The sequence below is a fragment of the Gigantopelta aegis genome, chromosome 11, assembly GCF_016097555.1.
Source record: "Gigantopelta aegis isolate Gae_Host chromosome 11, Gae_host_genome, whole genome shotgun sequence".
NCBI classification, from domain to species: domain Eukaryota; kingdom Metazoa; phylum Mollusca; class Gastropoda; order Neomphalida; family Peltospiridae; genus Gigantopelta; species Gigantopelta aegis.
In genome coordinates, this window is record NC_054709.1 from 27,120,516 (window position 1) to 27,141,223 (window position 20,708).

General features: G+C 37.4%; 1 protein-coding gene across 2 annotated transcripts in view; it reads right to left on the minus strand.

Moving 5' to 3' along the window:
* Nucleotides 1-187: 187 nt before the first annotated feature.
* The window catches only part of LOC121385671, a 21,173-nt gene continuing 652 nt past the window's right edge, over nt 188-20,708 (minus strand). Inside the window, exons 2-11 of one of the 2 annotated variants that reach the window (XM_041516437.1) lie at nt 19,612-19,821; nt 16,134-16,261; nt 12,097-12,220; nt 11,725-11,856; nt 8,189-8,425; nt 5,471-5,611; nt 4,611-4,811; nt 3,475-3,556; nt 2,493-2,627; nt 188-1,741 (exon numbers count right to left, since the gene is read on the minus strand). In XM_041516437.1, coding sequence (XP_041372371.1) covers nt 1,138-1,741; nt 2,493-2,627; nt 3,475-3,556; nt 4,611-4,811; nt 5,471-5,611; nt 8,189-8,425; nt 11,725-11,856; nt 12,097-12,220; nt 16,134-16,261; nt 19,612-19,821 — 1,994 coding nt within the window. In that variant the 3' untranslated portion in view covers nt 188-1,137. The remainder of the gene's footprint in view (nt 1,742-2,492; nt 2,628-3,474; nt 3,557-4,610; nt 4,812-5,470; nt 5,612-8,188; nt 8,426-11,724; nt 11,857-12,096; nt 12,221-16,133; nt 16,262-19,611; nt 19,822-20,708) is intronic. The other variant, XM_041516439.1, reaches the window with a different exon arrangement.

Consider the following 20,708-nt stretch of genomic DNA (forward strand, 5'->3'; position numbering starts at 1 on the left):
CTGCTCTCTGCCATAAAGCACGTGAATAATTTCTGCGTCTGCTATTATTTACAAGGCATTTATATCCTAGCTTGAATTTCCTGCCACGGCTAATATAGTTGCGTTATGCTTAGGAAAGGTAACTTTCTAGATTGATTCATTATAAATAAAGGGGTTTTTTCTTCAAATAAATTGAATAGACTGTAAGTTACCTTATTTACAAATTGTATTATGTCAAATGTATCAATATAAACATAGTCTTTGTATATAGAGGTTTGCCATTTTCATAAAACATGCTTTATCCAGATTGCTTCAATACAAATATATTCTTTGTTACATACTTTGCTTAGTTTCTAGGTACAACATCTGTACATATTGGTTTGCTATTTTTACAAAGCATGCATTATCCAGATTGCTACAATACAAATATATTCTCTGTTTCATAATTTGCTTAGTTTCTAGGTTTGCTTTATTTACAAATCGTATTATTAATCATGTATCAATATAAACAAAGTATCTGTATGTATATATATATAGGTTTTCCTTTACAAACAGTATTATCTCAAACTGATCAATAACAATGTATTCTCTGTTACATAATTTGCTTAGTCTTTAGGTTTGCCTTATTTGCAAATATTATTATCTCACATGCATCAATATGAATTTATTCTTTGTAAGTACAGTTTTGCCATATTTACAAAACATGTATTATCCTGATTAAATCAATAATAATAAAAAAATGTATTCTCTGGTATATAATTTGCATATTATCTAGGTTTGCCTTATTTACAAATGGTATTATCTCACATGTATTAATACAGATGTATTCTCTGTAAATACAGGTTTGCCATATTTACCGAAAATATATTATCCAGATTACAAACGTATTCTCTGTAACATAATATGCTTAGTCTCTATGTTTGCCAAATCATGTATTATTTAGAGTGTATCAATATAAGTCTATAATCTCTAATATAATTGGTTTGGACTGTGAGTATTACACATTTTAAAGACGTAATCTTTCGATTGTATCAGTAATATATGAATTGTCTGTTATAGCATGTGATTGGTATGTAGAACTGCCATAGTTACAAAGCACATATTATATAAATTGTATATTATCTGTATGATCTGGCCGACAAATACTAGTACATGTATCTACTTAGTAGTAATGTGGTTGTATTCTGGATCATACTGCTCTGGTAGGTCATCAGACCCATCCGTATGGTTGTACATATCCTCGTCTTCAAATCTGTCTCCCTTGATGTGGCTGTACATATCATTGTCCGTTCGTCCGTGTGGTGTAGGTTCTGTCGTGTCGTACAGATCTCCAGTTAGCTCAGCTGCACCAATGTGGCTGTAGTTTAGATCTAGGTTTCTGTCACGTTGTGTCTCGTGTAGACTGTTGTATTCCTCAGAAGCGATTTTACTGTCCACTACTGCGTACTCAGCTGTGTCTGCTGGACCTTCCAGTTCATAGTCATCTGTTTCTGGTCCAGAGTCACCTGGACCCTCCAGTTCAAAGTAATCACCTGGACAGGCGTAACTGGACGAATCTGCTGCATAAGCCGTTTCTGGCTTTGCGTCATCTGGACCCGCCAGTTCGTAGTCATCACGTGGCCTGACGCCATTGGGTAGATCCGCTAAATCACGAGGTCCTTGTAGTGTGTCATCTGCAGCAGCAAGGTTGTAGTCGATGGATGAAACAGCGATTGGACCACGCAAGGCGTTCGTGTTTGGCTGAGCACAGTACGCCACATTTCTAAAACAAAACAAAAAAAAGAAGAACACTGAAAATTAATTTTAAGCACAGTAAAGTCATGACTTATTAATGAATGGTATGAATTAATATCTGTCTTGGCAGAAACGAACAGTACACGTGGTAGGCGGAACTTAATTGGGTATCCGAGAGTAGTAGGTGGGTAAGAAAATGTTTGTATAGGCTAAATTTTATATCTAATAGAAAATAATCTGTATTAACAATGTGGCCAATTATACTAAAGCCACTTGAATAAAATTCTTTTAAAAAATCCTTAGTCATATTTTGTCCCTTCTGTTTTACTATATAATTATTTATTATTTTGTGTGAATATTTTTGTTTGTTTTTGTTGTTTAAAATATAGATGTGTGATGATATATTCGAAATCAACTGTATACAATTCGCCTATCCTGACAATTGCTTTTGGAAATGGAGATATAATGAACCATTGTATCATAAAACAATATACGGTCGCATAAAGCTCGAAAACATCATATTTCATGCACAAGGTGCACGTGACTTTTCAGCAATGACATATGCAATAGAGCACGCATTTGAGCTAAAATAAATGAAAGTGAATGGTAGTTTTACATAGTGTGTAATTAGCTGTTGTTAGGTGCAAACCGTATGGTAAGTTTGGAACTTTGTCAGGAATATTATAAAAACAAATCTGATAACCGTATTCTTATTAACATGGGTTAGTTGTTATTCACACAATATTTAAAATATAAATGTCAAGTTTAAATTGACATACTCATATTGGATTCTGTTGTTTGCATTGTTGTCATATTGCTCATAGGTGTTAGGTACTGAGGCTGTAGCATGGACTGGTGATGCAGCTCTTGTTTGATGATCCAGTTTAGCGGACTTGAAAAGAAATCTCTTGCTTCTGCAATACACAAATACGCATGTAGGTATGAATAACCATTACAACGAAACACTGTAACAAAATTCATCTTTATGCGTGAATATTTACAAACGTTTTCTCTTCTTTTTTTTTGTAAATTGTTTTTAATCCGAAATATTGTACTATAAATCAGTAATAAACCAACTCAGTTAAACACGTAACAATCAAATGAGTCCCCTTTTTGAGTCGCCATTAGAAAAAACCACCACCACAAAAATGAATAACTCATTTTCATATTTGCATAACTCATTTACATATTATGGAGAGTCCACGTGTGTGTGTGTGCGTGTGTGTGTGTGTGTGTGTGTGTGTGTGTGTGTGTGTGTCTATGTATGTGTGTATGTATGTCTCTCTTTCTCTGTGTCTGTTTATGTGTGTGCGTGTGTGTGCGAACGCGTGTGTATGTGTGTTTGGGTGAGGGGTTTTTTGTGTGGGTTTTTTTTTTTTGGGGGGGGGGGGGGTATTTAAATAAACAATAATAATAATAGTGTGGGTTTTTTTAATCTATTACTTGGACTTACCTGTCAGCTTCGGGTGTTTGTACTCATAGTGAGAACTCTTTATTTATGTAATGTAATCACAAAACCACAGTGTCTATCAAAACAAAGCTTGACTGTGATTGGCTGAAACAGTCTTGTGTTTGTCTTTTACCGCCATTTAATCGTCATTAGGTCATACAAAGAAAAAAATGTCCCTTGTTCTTTTTTTTCTAAATCAGTGAGCCAGGGTGGATTTTATTTATTTGTTTGGGTTTTTTTTTTTTAGTTTATTTATTTATTTATTTAACTTATGTATTTATTTATTAAATAATATAGTAATAAGGTAATACCTTTTCATCCAGATAAGTACAACAACTCCAGCTAATACAAGCAGTGCTATTATACCAACAGCAACACCAGCAATTATGCCACCTGGAACGAATTATATGTAGAAGTCATACAACTGCTATGCTAACACTGTGCATATAGCAAAATGTATGATGTAATGTTAAGACACCTGCTATTTCGTATATGAAAAACATATAACTCGTAACGAGGACAATCACTCCAAGACTAATTTACTAAAATCAAAACTAGCACAGGGTGGAGCTTATTGGAATTAATACAGTTGTGATGACATGTACTCACGAATCACTATAAAACAGTGATAAAATCAGGTGTTCACAAAAGAGTAGTTTTGTTTTCATTTTTCATTTTTGTTTGATCTTACATTTACGTAGTAAACACATAAAATGTGGTTGTAATTACAACAAATATGTGAGGAAAAAATGTATACAGACACAAATATCGTAGGATACACTTATGACTGTAATGCCTGACCAATATTTTCCTATTATGGAAGCCTTTGCTGGATAGTACAATTACAATGAATAACGTTTTATGTGTTTATACGACTTAATATGTTCTAAACGTGTTTTTAGAATTGGTAATACCTTTTTAATTCTACAAATATGGATATATTGTTTTTTTAGTATTAAACACAAATTTATGATATAAGATTTGTGGAAACTTAATAAAAAGCCCTGACAAAAGGGTATCAATCTTGAAAGGTATAATTATGTTACATTTTTTTTTCAGTACCTCAAAGAACCCTTACCTGGAATATTATATATGTTTTCCCAATCTCGATCAGTAATTTCTATTTGTGATTTTTGTTTCCATTTTTCCTGTGAAATGATAGGTTTTGCATCCATGTGAATTTTTTCAAGAGCTTATTTAACTCTTATCGAGTGCTGATAAATTATGATATCACAAGACACGGGGGGGGGGGGGGGGATTCTTTTTATCATCCATTATCATTCTTTTCTTTTGCGACAATTGTAAACTGTGTCAGTAATGTGGGCTGAATGTCATTATATTTGGCAGTGGTAGACTCGTTAACTAGCAGAACGACAGTGGTGTGATGTCACTAATGGGGTTTTAGTGCTGAAACATACATAGTTTAATGGGTGATAAGATAATTTACTTGAACCACTCTTCGGGCTCAGCTGTTGCTGCGATTCAGTTGAACCAGCTATTGCCTGTGTAGACCTCGGGTGTCCTGTCTGGTCTGATTGGAGACTACTCTTCTCAGTAAACGAGGTATGTGTTGTCGTAGACATCGTGGTTGACGTTGTGCGTACTGTGGTTGGCTTTGACGTAGACACGGTTGTTGGTTTGGGTTTGTCTGAAATATTGACGTAACAAACTGCAAGACATGGTTTTTAATTACGCAACACATTTGTGCTGCATGGTTTACAATTTTTCAAAAGAATTTCATTGGAAATGCTTCCTCGACTGATTTACATTCATTTTCAACTTAATCAACAAAACAAACAGTCGGCGTCTTTTCATACATGTTGTGTTCCTTTATGCTTGACGGGTGGGACGTAGCCTAGTAGTAAAGCGCTCGCCTTATGCGCGGTCTGTCCAGGATTGATACCCGTCGGTGAACCCATTTTGGATATTTCTCGTTTGTTTTCGTTCTCCGTCCCAACGATTGGTATATCCAAGTTCGTGGTACATATTGTGTCCTGTCCATGGGAAAGTGCAAATACATGTAACAGAAATACAGTTGGGTTTTTTTTCGGAAGAAACAGCCTGTGTCAGCAATGTGTCTCTCTCTGATTGCTTTTGTTTTTGGTGGTGGTCGATACTTTCTTATTACTAGGATAAAAATCCATTCTCATCAACAAATGCATACATACATTTCTAATATTTATTTACACATCACCAAACTAAATATTGGTAAAACGTAAACATAACATTTAATGTTGATCTTGAAAGCGAATATTACGTTACTTTAGTTGAATATCATGTTAGTGCAGTAATAGACTTTGAACTTACATATTTGGCAAATCGCTTTAAGATTCGTCGAGCAAGTTACCGTGTCAACGTATAGATCCCCTGTATACCATTTGTACAGAGCGATACATTTGGGTCCATCGTCATTACTTTCTTCATAAATACTGTACTCGAAATCTGTACCTAAAAACAAACATCTCATTTGAATAGTAGGAATACTTCCACACTATATCGATAACCAAGGGATGAATCAGCGTTACTGACCATAACCCACGTTGTAGAAACGGTTTGTTATACCCAGGACAAGAAGAACGTGGTTGCTGGTATTTAAATAATTGCACGAACTGAGACAATATGATGTCAAAAACTAATTTATTTATATATTGCAGTTTGTTTACACGCACGGTCACACACATTGTAATAAAAAGATTTTGATTTTTATTGGTTTGCCATTCAAGGAAAATAAGTCTTCTGGTATGATTCAGTACTACGGAAATTCGTTAAACCGGACACTTTAGGGAAAAAACAACTCCGTCCGGATTAACGATGTTCCACTGCACACACACACACACACACACACACAGATATAGATATATATATATAGATAGATATATATATATAGATAGATAGATAATATATGGGTTGGGTTTTTTTAATTCTTTTCAATAATCATTCAGCCATAAATAGAAGGGAAAAAATAGTCAAAAGAAACACACAAAACACACAGTGTACCATAGCTTGACCATTTCCCAGAAAGACAGAGAGAAACAATCAATCAACCAGTCAACCATTTGACTCGTGCTTACATCCACTGAAGGTTCAAGCACGACTGTCTTGGGCACATTCTCCGAGATTCCCCGGAGGATTCTTCTTTTCTGTTATTTTCACTATATTTTTATATTAGCTTTTGACGTCAAGCAACGGGAGTGGGGAGTATAATATGACCATTAACATTACAAAGCTACATTAGCAGAAGTTCGCCTTTATTGAAGGCAGGCATCTATTCAAAGGCAGGCCTCTATTTTATAGTGATGCTCTGAAACCCGTCCTCTAATCGAGGCAGGCTTCTATTCAAGGCAGGCCTCTGTTTTATAGTGATACTCTGAGACCCGGCCTCTAATCGAGGCAGGCTTCTATTCAAGGCAGGCCTCTATTTTATAGGGCAGGCTTCTATTCAAGGAAGCCCTCTATTTTATTCGTGATACTCTGAGACCCGGCCTCTAATCGAGACAGGCTTCTACTCAAGGCAGGCCTCTATTGTTTTCGTGATACTCTGAGACCCGGCCTCTAATTGAGGCAGGCTTCTATTCAAGGCTGGCCTCTATTGTTTTCGTGATGCTCTGTGAACCGGCCTCTAATCGAGGCAGGCTTCTATTCAAGGCAGGCCTCTATTTTATAGTGATGCTCTGAAACCCGTCCTCTAATCGAGGCAGGCTTCTATTCAAGGCAGGCCTCTATTTTATTCGTGATGCTCTGAGACCCAGCCTCTAATCGAGGCAGGCTTCTATTCAAGGCAGGCCTCTACGTTATTCGTGATGCTCTAAGACCCGGCCTCTAATCGAGGCAGGCTTCTATTCAAGGCAGACCTCTATTTTATTCGTGATGCTCTGAGACCCGGCCTCTAATCGAGGCAGGCTTCTATTCAAGGCAGATCGATACTCTGAGACCCGGCCTCTAATCGAGGCAGCCTTCTATCCAAGGCAGGCTTCTATTTTATTCGTGATACTCTGAGACCCGGCATCTAAACGAGCCAGGCTTCTATCCAAGGCAGGCCTCTATTCTATTCGAGATGCTCTGAGACCTGGCCTCTAATCGAGGCAGGCTTCTATCCAAGGCAGGCCTCTATTCTATTCGAGATGCTCTGAGACCCGGCCTCTAAACGAGCCAGGCTTCTATCCAAGGCAGGCCTCTATTTTATAGTGATGCTCTGAAACCCGTCCTCTAATCGAGGCAGGCTTCTATTCAAGGCAGGCCTCTATTTTATTCGTGATGCTCTGAGACCCAGCCTCTAATCGAGGCAGGCTTCTATTCAAGGCAGGCCTCTACGTTATTCGTGATGCTCTAAGACCCGGCCTCTAATCGAGGCAGGCTTCTATTCAAGGCAGACCTCTATTTTATTCGTGATGCTCTGAGACCCGGCCTCTAATCGAGGCAGGCTTCTATTCAAGGCAGATCGATACTCTGAGACCCGGCCTCTAATCGAGGCAGCCTTCTATCCAAGGCAGGCTTCTATTTTATTCGTGATACTCTGAGACCCGGCATCTAAACGAGCCAGGCTTCTATCCAAGGCAGGCCTCTATTCTATTCGAGATGCTCTGAGACCTGGCCTCTAATCGAGGCAGGCTTCTATCCAAGGCAGGCCTCTATTCTATTCGAGATGCTCTGAGACCCGGCCTCTAAACGAGCCAGGCTTCTATCCAAGGCAGGTCTCTATTTTATTCGTGATGCTCCAAGACCCGGCCTCTAATCGCGGCAGGCTTCTATTCAAGGCAGGCCTCTATTTTATTCGTGATACTCTGAGACCCGGCCTCTAATCGAGGCAGGCCTTTATTCAAGGATTTACGGTAGGTTAAATCAAACTACATAATTTAAAATTAAATACTTTTATATAGATGTTAAACATTAGATGACAACTAAAATCAAATAAAACCTATAAATGTATAAACTACATAACTATACATATGAGCGCATAATAACACAAACCTCCTGCCAGAGATAAAGTTAAAACGTAAAAGCTAGGGAGACGAACAGTTACGTTACCATTAATCCATTTTCTCGTCACGTGTCGCTCGAGCCCGATCCAGTGTTTGGAATGTGTGCCGATCCACTTTGAAGCCGTTTGAGAAATAAGTGTCTTTAGAGTCTGTGTCGTATTAGTCGTTAATTTAATAAGATTGTTTCCACAGTCCTTCATCGCATATTGCCATTTTTTCTTTTTACGTGATATGCAGACTTCATTGTAACATTTACGGCTGTTGGTGATCCTGAACGCAGATTCTATGGGTAAAAAAAAATCAACAAAACTACAGTAATATTTTATTAGCAAAAGAGTATAATGCACATTTTTGCAATTTAATGTCAATCTTATTCTGTGTTATGCAGGGAAAAGAGTAACAACATTAATGAGCGTGGATTGGAGAGACCAAACTTTATTTAAATATGTCGTAGTTTTGTTAATGTTAAACAATCATAGATCTAAGGGCTAAGACTAGTGTGATATGGATTCGGCATGGGCGTCATTTGCTGAAGAAAAGTGGGGGGGGGGGGGCGTTTATGGCAAATATTTTTGCTGAGCAACCACCGTTCACCCAGAACAAACAGATGTCTTTGGTGCATTCCATGGCCGTAGCTAGCGGGGGGGGGGGGGGGGGGGGGGGGTAAGGAGGACAGTTCCACACACACACACACACACACCAGAAAAAATCCGGTAAAATTAATCGAAACTTAAAACAAATGTCTTCCTCTTGGTTTTAAGTATGCAATCTCCCTGAAATGACTGCAAAATGGTATGTTAGAGCCTGTAGTGTTTTGCGCCTTCCATGCTTGTTCTTTCCAATAATTCATCTGCCCCCTCCCCCTTAAAAAGAAAATGAAATTAAAACAAAATCCTGGCTTCAGCCCTGCATTCTGGTCGCAATACATTACTGCGTTATAATATGTTATTTATACTAAAATACACTGTAAACTACTGAATTATTAACATTTAACAAGTTTTTATAATTTTCACAGATTTATGTATACGACTTAAATGTAGCATTAGATACCATTATAATTGTGACGCAAACGATCTTTCATTTGTACTGACTAACCAGTATGTTTAATACATGTGCTCAATAGCTGTGGAGCGGGACGTGTTCCAGTAGTAAAGCGCTCGCTTGATGCGCGGAAGGTTAGGGATCGATCCGTATCGGTGGGCTCATTGGGCTATTTCTTGTTCCAGCCAGTGCTCCACAACGGCAGTGGTATGTGATATCCTGATTGTGGGATGGTGCACATAAAAGATCCCTTGCTGCTAATGGAAAAGAGTATCCCATGATGTTGTGACAGCGGGTTTCCTCTCTCAATATGTGTGGTCCTTACCCATATGTCTGACGCCATATAACCGTAAATAAAATGTGTTGAGTGCGTTTTAAATAAAACATTTCCTTCGTTCCTTCAATAGCTGTTTTGAAGTATACCATTTGTATAGATTACAGTGGTTAAATGGCTATGACCGAAGAAAACCATATAAATAAAATAAACAACATAATTACAATAACTGCTATCGTGTCATCGTTTTATTGGGAATTTTAATTAGACCAACTAGTGTTGTAGGCATATAAGAGCCTAATGAACATAATAATGCATAGCTTTCCAAAACGTGGGAGGAGAGGCATATGCTCCCCCATGATCATCGGCTATTAAATGGCAAACATAATATGATCACATATATATATATATCCTGATTGTGGGATTGTGCACATAAAAGATCCCTTGCTGCTAATCAAAAAGAGTATCCCATGATGTTGCGACAGCGACTGTATATCATACAGTTTAATTTCAGTTTTCAACATTATTAAGGAATTATAATGTCGGTCTGTATAACAACTCGGAAAATGGCGAACACTTTGCGGTTGTGAAACTTTATATTTCAACACAACAGTTTCATTCTGTCTCGTTATAAACTATTTCAACGACGTTAAATTATGGGGTGTGAGGTGTGGTTTGATTTTACTGAATACACCACAGTGGACCAATATACAGACACAGTGATGTCTAGGCCCGTCAAGGAGCGGATGCTCAAACATCACATGTTGATGGATCACGAGACCTACTTACAAAATTAATGGGGTTTTGTTATTCTATATTTAAACCCCTAAATTAAGCTGTTTTTTGATGAAAGTAAAGTTCCTTGGCATGGTAATTAATACAGAAAGGATGGAAATGGGACCGGATATATAGCTCGTGAAAAAAAAGGAAGGCCATTTTTTTACATTTTTACAAAGGAAATAAGCCATTATTTGTGTATAGTTTTCAAATCTGGGTAAAATGTACACTAAATCATCTTACAAATATAATTGCCATGCTCTATGACCCTAAAATTATAGGATTTGACATCAAAAACACATTCCTAGCTGGAACAGCCACCGAGTTATGCATGTTAAATTCTGAAATATACGTCATCTTGAAAAATAGTTTCATGCTCACAACACCCCAATGATCATTTCTAGCCATGAGGACATATGTTACCTTTCCTTGACCACCAACTCAAAAACTAAACCTCTTTTATGTCTCTGTTTGCAGGACTAATAGTACTACTATACGGTCTATACTCGTGATTTTCTTATGGAAATGTTGCCAATAATATTAACTTTTAATATAACGCAATGCAGTTTAAGCTCTAATAAAATAAACCTGTTTTCTGGGGTTGTTTTGGTCCCCACCCCAGTCCAAAAGGTGGGGGACATGCTCTCCTACTGTCCCCCACCAAGTGACGCCCATGTCCAGGATTCACAACTATTCTTCTAAGTTCAACTAGATATAGAGCTTAAGGGATATATGTAATGCATTTGTTTATTAGTGTAGATAAAATAATGTGTTTCGGGGATAGGCAGCTGTATATAAAATGCATTTTCATGTAAGTTTTGTATAATTTCGATGTATTTTTATACGCCCATCTTGGGCCGGTCGTATTATGGTATGGTGTTGTCCGTCCGTACGTATGTCCGACCATTTCGTTTCCGGAGCATACCTTTGTTATCTATTCATCTAAGCTTGCAAACACGTGCAACTTGGGATGGCGGTGTATCGCGTACCACAACTAGTACCCCTATCTACTTTTCACGAATTACTTCACATTAAAGGAAATTCATGTCCAGTCCATATCGTCCTTATCAATTCACATAGAATCATCAAACATTGCATGCAAATACAACTTGCGATGTCGATGTGTTCCATACAATACTTAGGTCAACATGGCCTAATGTTCACGCATTACAGCACATTAAAGGGAATCATTGTCCAGGATATGTCTTCTTTATCAATTCATATAGGATCAGTGCATGCAAATATAGCATGGGATGACGGTGGGTTGTGTACCATAACTAGGTCACGACGACCTACTTTTGACGACCGTACCATGTACCTCACCAGTAATGTAGTTAAATTGCATATGTTCCCTTGTACAATCAATTAGTCTGCAACTACGTTACTCATAACAAATTTGCAGACAAATATAAACTGGAAATGATGCAATTAAAGGTCATAGTACCTTGTACACGTGATGGAAAGTTTCAGTCAGTTCCGAGAACACATACCTGGACACGCATAGTACATATCATTTTCGCAGGATTTGTCAAATTTGAGCCTGTAATATCGCCGATAGCGGCCATAGAAATAACCACACGTGGAATAATCAGTAGGAAGAAACGGCAAGCTTCCAGGAATATCTGAAAAACAATAATATATGTTAAATAAACACAGATATTCTTGAAGACAATGAAGTATAGTATGTGCATGATAACTTTGATATAACCCTGATTAGACAATAACCACATAATGTTTTGAAAGTAGTATTAGTTTTATTAAATTTATCTTGTTTATTAAATTTATCTTGTATTTCTTTTGAATTTAAATGGCCGGTTTGTAGTTACCAGTATACAAACATATTAATATTATAAAAATCGTACCCAGATTATAAACCGACATTGTGCTCTCACTTCCACAGAACTGTTCATACGATCCAGGACATCGAATTTCTTCAACGTGCGTCGTTGTATCAATATTCCTATTCAAACAGTAACAATATTTGCCCTGAAAATAAAAAGTTAAATTAAAATTAAAATGTATACTTAATTAACAGAACAAAACAATATGACATCAATACAAGAACCAGATTGTGTTTTTATCATTCAAATAATTGAAATAAAAATCACATTGTCCAATCCTTCGTTTCCTTATTTACTAGATCTGACAAAAGACAATGTTATTTCTTATTCATATGAACTGTCATTCAAGCAATAAAAGGACCGCAAGCATAAGTCTTCCAGCAAGGTAATACACATGAAACAGGTGCAACATCAAATTAGAGGCGTTAGCCCTAGTTATTAGACACTGCAAAATGTGTTTGGCTATAACACTATTTACCATTAAATTACACAATACTTAAAATGTCTTAAATAATTTAGGCGTTTTAATTATATCCAATGTTCTTCGTCTTGGTGATTTTAATTGCTCCAAGTGCATTTTATGCGAAACAGTAACGGTATGCAACTCGGTAGCTAGTGTTAGTAACTTTAATAAACTCTGGATATACTTGAGAGCTGTTCGTGTTAATGGTAGTGTCCCGGGTCACTTTTGTTTCCACATAAACTTCCACATAATAATTATGATACACTTGCTATTGTTTGAAATGATAACACTACACATACATGTGATTTCAAAAGAATCATTTTATTTAAACCCAGTCCATTATACATGTCATACAAATTATGCTTGATTGGTAATATCGTTTGAATCATTTGTAATTTTGACATGTCTTAAAAAGGAAACTCGTTACATTATTCGATTAGTAGCCTAGGATCTTTTATATGCACCATACCACAGACAGGATAACACATACCACGATCTTTGATATACAAGTCGTGGTGCACTGGATGGAATGAGAAATAGCACAATGGGCCCACCGACGGAGATCGATCCCAGACTAGGCTAAGTGCCGGCCAAGGTATAAGAAACTTGATACAAAACTTGTGCATTCATACCAGCTTTTACCATAGTTTGACACCCAGTAGCCGATGTATTTTTCGTGCTAGGGTAACGTTAAACATTCATTCATTCATTCATACCAGCTGCACTTTCTAAGTGTATAAGAATGAGCTTCAGAATCATCAATCTTAAGGAAGAAGGAAGGAAATGTTTTATTTAACGACGCACTCATCACATTTTATTTACGGTTATATGGAGTCAGACATATGGTTATGGACCACCCATATATTGAGAGAGGAAACCCGCTGTCGCCACTTCATGTGGCTACTCTTTTCGATTAGCAGCAAGGGATATTTTATATGCACCATCCCACAGACAGGATAGTACATATCACGGCCTTTGTTACACCAGTTGTGGAGCACTAGCTGGAGCGAGAAATAACCCAATGGTTCCACTGACAGGGATCGATCCCAAACCGACCGCGCATCAAGCGATCGCTTTACCATTGGGCTACGCCTCGCCCTCGCCAATCTTAACTACTACGTATAGATAATTGTGAAGACGATGTCTAAATCTAAAACAAAACCAAGTCGAGGAAGCAAACAAAACTGGTTGGGTGGATTCAAATCGAACTTAAAGTTGGGAGTAATATTCGAATGTTCATTACAACAGGATAGTACTCCAGAAACCAGAATCGGAAGCCTTGAGAACAGTTAACTGCGGCAACAAAATTATTCATCACCACTGAGCTCATATACAGGAATGTCGCCATCTTCTCAAATGATCTTCCTGTCCCCTAAGCTCTAAAAAAAACAACAACACCCAGACATGAATGAACTTGCTACTACTACGTGTTTTTATGCTGAGCTGTGCCACTGTACAAAGAACAATACAGTGGATACCAGCACACTGCAACAAATGATACATTTTCAGACAAGAACGAAATTTGTCCAAGAATAACCACAAATCACATACGAGATTAAGGCTACAGTAAAGCGTTCTTGTGGAAGGCGGTGGTTTTAACAACATGCTACCTTTGTCATCCTTGTGAACCTGCTGTGGCTTCATAACTTCTCCGAAACACAGATCTGGGAAAGGTTCATTTTGTGTTCACATACATTTCAATCCTCTGCACACAAGTTGGGGAATTAGAAAGTATATATCATCCACTTAATAATCCTAGATTTGGTCTTACCGTATGACAAGAGACGACCATTGGATATGAGAGTTGCGCACATATATGCCGTAGGGATTTAATGATAAACAAAGGGTTTGGCAACCTTTCTAGACAACAGACCTAAAATGTTAATGCGTTGAGTCTATATAAGGATCATTATATATATATATATATATATATATATATATATATATATATATATATATATATATATATATATATATATATATATATATATCTTCCACGGATCTGGAAAGACCGAGAGTCAATCGAAACTAAATCGAGACAGACATATGTGATATACTGGACGTCTTCATTGACACCATATATGCCAATTTTAGGGATAGGACATATAGACAGGAAATAGGAATCTCCATGAGCACCAACTGTGATCCACTACTCCACGATTTGTTTCTCTGTATACATATGAATCAGAATTTAGCACTAATGTGTTTAAGCCAAAACAAAAGAATCTTGCTAAAACGTTTAACTTTACTTTCACTATATTGATGATCTTATATCATTCAATAATAGCAGGATTACTGATTACCTTCCGTTGATTTACTCATAAGAGTTAGATATAGAAGAAATGTCTGACGTTATTAAATCAAGTCCATACATCGATCTATGTATAGAGATACAGTGCGATATTGGTCTTCAAATAATTAAGCTGTATGACAAAAGGGAATACTTCATCTTTCCAACAGTCAATTTTCCCTTTATGTCGAGCAATATACCTTCTGCTCCAGCTTTTGGTGTCTACATATTACAAATTCTAAGATACTTTAGGGCGTACTCATTGTATTTCAAACAACGCCATGTCATTCTGGCAGAGAGGTTGTTCTATCAGGGTTATGATGTCCAAGGACTCCTGAGAGCATTCAAAAAGTTTATAGTAGACATTTGGAGGCTATATCTACTAGATACGATGCATCACTGACCAAGATGATGACTGATGCTATTCCATACTTTTAAATTTGTGGATATCTCTTCATCTCTTTGGTGAAACGGTTGCACTTTTTTTTCATCGTTTTACATAGAGTGACGGTTTTTATAGCTATGGTGCCAACGGTAGGGCAGGATATACAACTTGTCGCGAACACCTGATGTCATGACTGTTTTGAAAGTGATTCACGAGTGCAAGGCATAACAGCTGTATTTATTCCGATGTGTTGTGCTAATTTTGATTTAGTAAGCTACTATGGGAGTGGCAGTCTTGTACACGAAAAGACTTATTGGTCGGTAAAAGCCCATACTGGAATCCTCAAAACATTCATACTGGACGCGCGTGCCCCTTGCTATGTTAATAAGACATCATTCTTATTTGCTCACGTTTCTCGGCAGAGTTAACGCTGTTCGAGCTCGTAATTTTATCAGAAATTAAAAACACTAATAAATAACAAAATAAGAAGAAATGTAAGTTGGAAAAAATAGAACTGAAGAATTTTGTTTTGGCACTAAACAGATGCATAATTGTCGTCATCATAATCATCAACATCATCACCATCATTATGATCATTATCAGTATCATCGTCGTCTTCGTCATCATCATCATCATTATCAACTAGCATCATTTAAAAATGTGGACCCATTTGGCTATTTCTCGTTTAAAGCCAGTGCTCCACAACTGGTGTAACAAAGATAGTGGTATGTACTATCCTGCCTGTGGAATGGTGCATATAAAATATTCCTAAACAAAAAAGTGGCGACAGCGCGTTTCCTTTCTCAATATCTGTGTGGTCATTAACCATATATCTGACGCCATATAACCGTAAATAAAATGTGTTGAGTGTGTCGTTAAATAAAATATTTCCTTTCTTAGATTCGTTTTAATTAAATTACCTGTAAACCCACTGGTCCCCGTTTGCATTTCGTGTAACACCGATATGGCTCGTTATCGTGTACGGTTATTCTTGAGTAGTCAGAAACATTCAAAGATCCTCTGATCACAAACAACAGAGATATGTCCTCTGAAACATAAAACATACATTTTGTGTGCTTCGTCTGTAATAAACCCATATGCTCAGTCAACAAGAACAGAAACGTATGGAGCAGTTTATACCGTGCTCATATTTTGATTAAACATGATAATATATATAATTTACTTCTGTCATTAGGTCCATATAAAAACAGAAACATTAATATATAACTTGACAAAATATAAACTCATTGAAATGATGACATTATTAATGAATATGTTATTGAATGTAAAGAGCACTTGACAAGAGTACTGCTTGGAATACGTATATACTGTCAACTGGAGCTAATCTACAGCTGTGATTGTGTCAATTAAGACAAATGGTAATATGATAGATCCAAATAATTATCGTGCACATAGTGTAGTTAGATGTTTTGAAAAACTGTTCACATCCACTGTTAATCATCTACGTTAATTGATGTCTTTTAATAATGCTATTAAACCTACGTTTTCGACTGTTAGTCTGTTGGTATCATTAAACCGAATAACATCCGGTTGGGTCAAAGTTCTAAGCACTGGCGTAGGAAGCGGGGAGGCAATGGGGTTATAACCCCCCCCCCCACACACACACACACACACACACACACACGCATACACAAGCACTTTTCTTGATCCAGTAGCAGCAGCCATGGTTTATATATATATATATATGTGTGTGTCTGTCTGTGTGTGTGTGTGTGTGGGTGTGTGTGTCTGTCTGGCTGTCTGTCTCTATGTGTGTGTGTGTGTGTGTGTGTGTGGCACCTTTGTACGCCTGTGCTAAGTGACCTGAACTTATGCCATTGTAATAAATGTTTGTAGTCAAACAGTCAGATTTATCTGGGCAGCAATTGTATGCAATTTTATGTCATCTAGTATTTCTGTGTGAAGGAGCCTTGTGCTTGAAACATTTATGGGGTACCTGTAAAACTACAATTGTAAACTATGGGCTGTGTAAAATCATACCAAAAATTAGGCATTGTAGTATTCATATTTGTGGGGCATAGTTTGGTTGATATACTAGTATTGCAAATAGTGTTTTTACCACATACGTTAACATTGTCGCCTATAGACATTTATTTGGTGTGTTGATGCTATTTTGGCATTGCATTCATTTTTAGTAAGTCTTTGAAATCAACAAAGCGTCTTTATTGTGCATCTATAGATTTCCAAAATGCTTTTGATACCACTAATCTAAGTTGTGGTTTTTATTACACAAGATTAACATACGGGGCAACGTTTCATTAGTTATATATTCTATGCACAAAAATGTTCAATCTTATGTCATAATGAATCAACGGTTTCCAATCTGATTAACACTGTGTATATTGAAATGTGAAGTCTTGTAACCTGTTTTATTTTCTTATATATATATATATATATATATATATATATATATATCATTTTTGTTTTGGGGATTTAAATAATGTAAAGACAAAAATTATTGTTTTTAGAAATGCTGGTAAAGTAATAGAAAAATTTAAGTTTAGTGAAATATTTTTGTTTAGTTTAGTGAAATATTTTTGTTTAGTTTAGTGAAATATTTTTGTTTGAACAACAAAAAAGCTATTTTTGAAATGAGTCGTATCTGTTTACGTTAAATGAGAAACAGTGTTGAATTATTGTATTGGGTGTGTGTGTGGGGGGGGGGGGGGATTTGTTGTTTTGTGTTTCTGTGTTGGTTGGTGGAGGTTTGGTTTTGGGGGGTTGGGGGGGGGGGGTTTTTGGGGGGGGCGGGTTTGGGGGTAATATTGAACGTATTCATATTGATTATTGTAAAGAAAAAATATTGGTCAGTACGAAATGTACATGTAATTTTATATGCAGATATTGGTAATTACCAATTAAGATACCTACGAATATATCACATGATTACTTATTGGTGAAAGTTATTTGTTATTTCAAATTGTATAGGAGGGCGGGACGTAGCCCAGTGGTAAACCGTTCGCTTGATGCGCAGTCGGTTTAGGATCGATCCTCGTTGGTGGCTCCATTGGGCTATTTCTCGTTCTAGCCAGTGCTCCACAAATGGTGTAACAAAGGCCATGGTATGTACTATCCCGTCTGTGGACCACACAGATATTGAGAGAGGAAACCTGCTGTTGCCACTTCATGGGCTATTCTTTTCGATTAGCAGCAAGGGATCTTTTATATGCACCACCGGCCTCGGTGGCGTCATGGTTATGCCACTGGTTTACAGACTGGTAGGTACTGGGTTTGGATCCCAGTCGAGGCATGGGATTTTTAATCCAGATACCGACTCCAAACCCTGAGTGAGTGCTCTGCAAGGATCAATGGGTTAGGTGTAATCACTTGCACCGAACAGTGATCCATAACTGGTTCAACAAAGGCTATGGTTTGTGCTACCCTGCCTGTGGGAAGCGCAAATAAAAGATCCCTTGCTGCTAATCGGAAAGAGTAGCCCATGCGACAGCGGGTTTCCTCTCAAAATATGTGTGGTCCTTAACCATATGTCTGACGCCATATAACCGTAAATAGCATGTGTTGAGTGCGTCGTTAAATAAAACATTTCTTTCTTTGTTTTCTTTATATGCACCATCCCACAGATAGGGTAGTACATACCACGGCCTATGATATACCAGTTGTGGTGCACTGGCTGGAATGAGTAATAGCCCAATGGGCCCACCGACGGGGATCGAACCCACACTGGTCGCGCATCGAGCGAGCGCTGTACCACTGGGCTATGTCCATACCAGGATTGAAGACAAAAATAAATTACACCTTATCGAAAAAAAAATACATGTAAGCTCTTGCAATTACATTGTATATAATGCAGAAAATATAAAAGGATTATTTAATTTTGAAAAATATTTACTTTAAACAGCTAAAGTAAGAAAATAAGTCTTAAGAGGTATTTTCATTTTACTGGTTTATATTAATATTAATAAAGAACTAACAGAACATAGGCAGTATCTTACTGAGCTTCAACCTTTGCAATATGTTGGTGTTACTTATTTTGTGATGTCGTACAGATGACTGGCTTTCAACATTGGACTGAGACAATATTTTTTCTTTTTCTTGTTATCATGGGTCTCTGTTGATTCGCGGTACTTAATAATTGTATTAACATATTTTAAAACTGCTTTGTAATTATATTATATATATATGTATTTCTTACCTACATGATTGTCTACACTTCTATGTGTGAGACTAGGGACGTAAACAAACGGTAGGTGACATATTACTTTAAAAAGGGGAAATTCCCAAATGGCGCGACTTAACAGAGACCTAACAGGGCATGATTATAACAGAAGACACTAATGGTGTAAGTAGTATGGTGGTTGTTTCCTCGATGTTATTGTTTTGTTTCAAGTTGTTTCATAAAACCTTAATGTTCCATACCTGTCCACTTCCAAGGGGTGTACACTTCCAGGGCACCGACCCAGTAATAAGTCATTTCGTCCATTGCCGTGAAAAGATTCCATGATATGTTAAAATGCGGCAAAAGAACTCCATCCTCGCACGCCGATTTTGCGGCGTCCCACCAAGACATTTTTGTAGTATTAACATACTGATCTTCCAGGAAATCAAAGGTGATGTTTCTCCAATGAGCTAAATTAGTAGAAAAATAAATGTGTCAATTAATTAAAACATCTAGTGTTATTCTATAGTGTTTTGGATACTTGGGATTATGTATATAAAATAGACTGTGCTGAAAATATGCTATCCGTTACTCTGAAAATCATGAGAGAGAGAGAGAGAGAGAGATACAGACAGACAGACAGACACACACACACACAAAGAGATACTAACTCACACACACACTCTGAGAGTAAGAGAGAGACGGAGGGAGAGACAGACAGAGAGGGAGAGAGGAAGGAAGGAAATGGTTTATTTAACGATGCAATCAACACATCTTATTTACGATTATATGGCGTCGGACATATGGTTAACAACCACACAGATACTGAGAGAGGAAACCCGCTGTCGCCACTTCATGTGGCTACTCTTTTCGATTAGCAGCAATGGATCTTTTATATACACCATCCCATAGACAGGATAGTACAAACCACGGCCCTTGATGTACCAGTCGTGGTGCACTGACTGGCACGAGAAATAGCCCAATGGGCCCACTGACGGTGATCGATCCCAAACCGACCGCGCATCAAGCGAATGCTTTACCACTGGGATACGTCTCGCCCTATAATAGATAAGAATGCTGACTTGCTTACTTGCTTGTATTCATGATATAATTTTTAATATACTGCATTACTGTGTTGTTTAGTTTTTTGTTTTTTTTCAATGTGTGTATGTGTTGTGTCCGCGTGCATGTCCATGCGGGTGACATATACTGGGGTTGTTTGCGTATGTAATGTGTGTGCGGACGTGTATGTGTATTTATTTGTTTTTGTGTGCGTGCGTTTATACGTGTGTGCCTGTGATTGTGATTGTGTTTGTGATTGTGATTGTGCTTATGTGTGTCACTGCGTGTGTGCGTG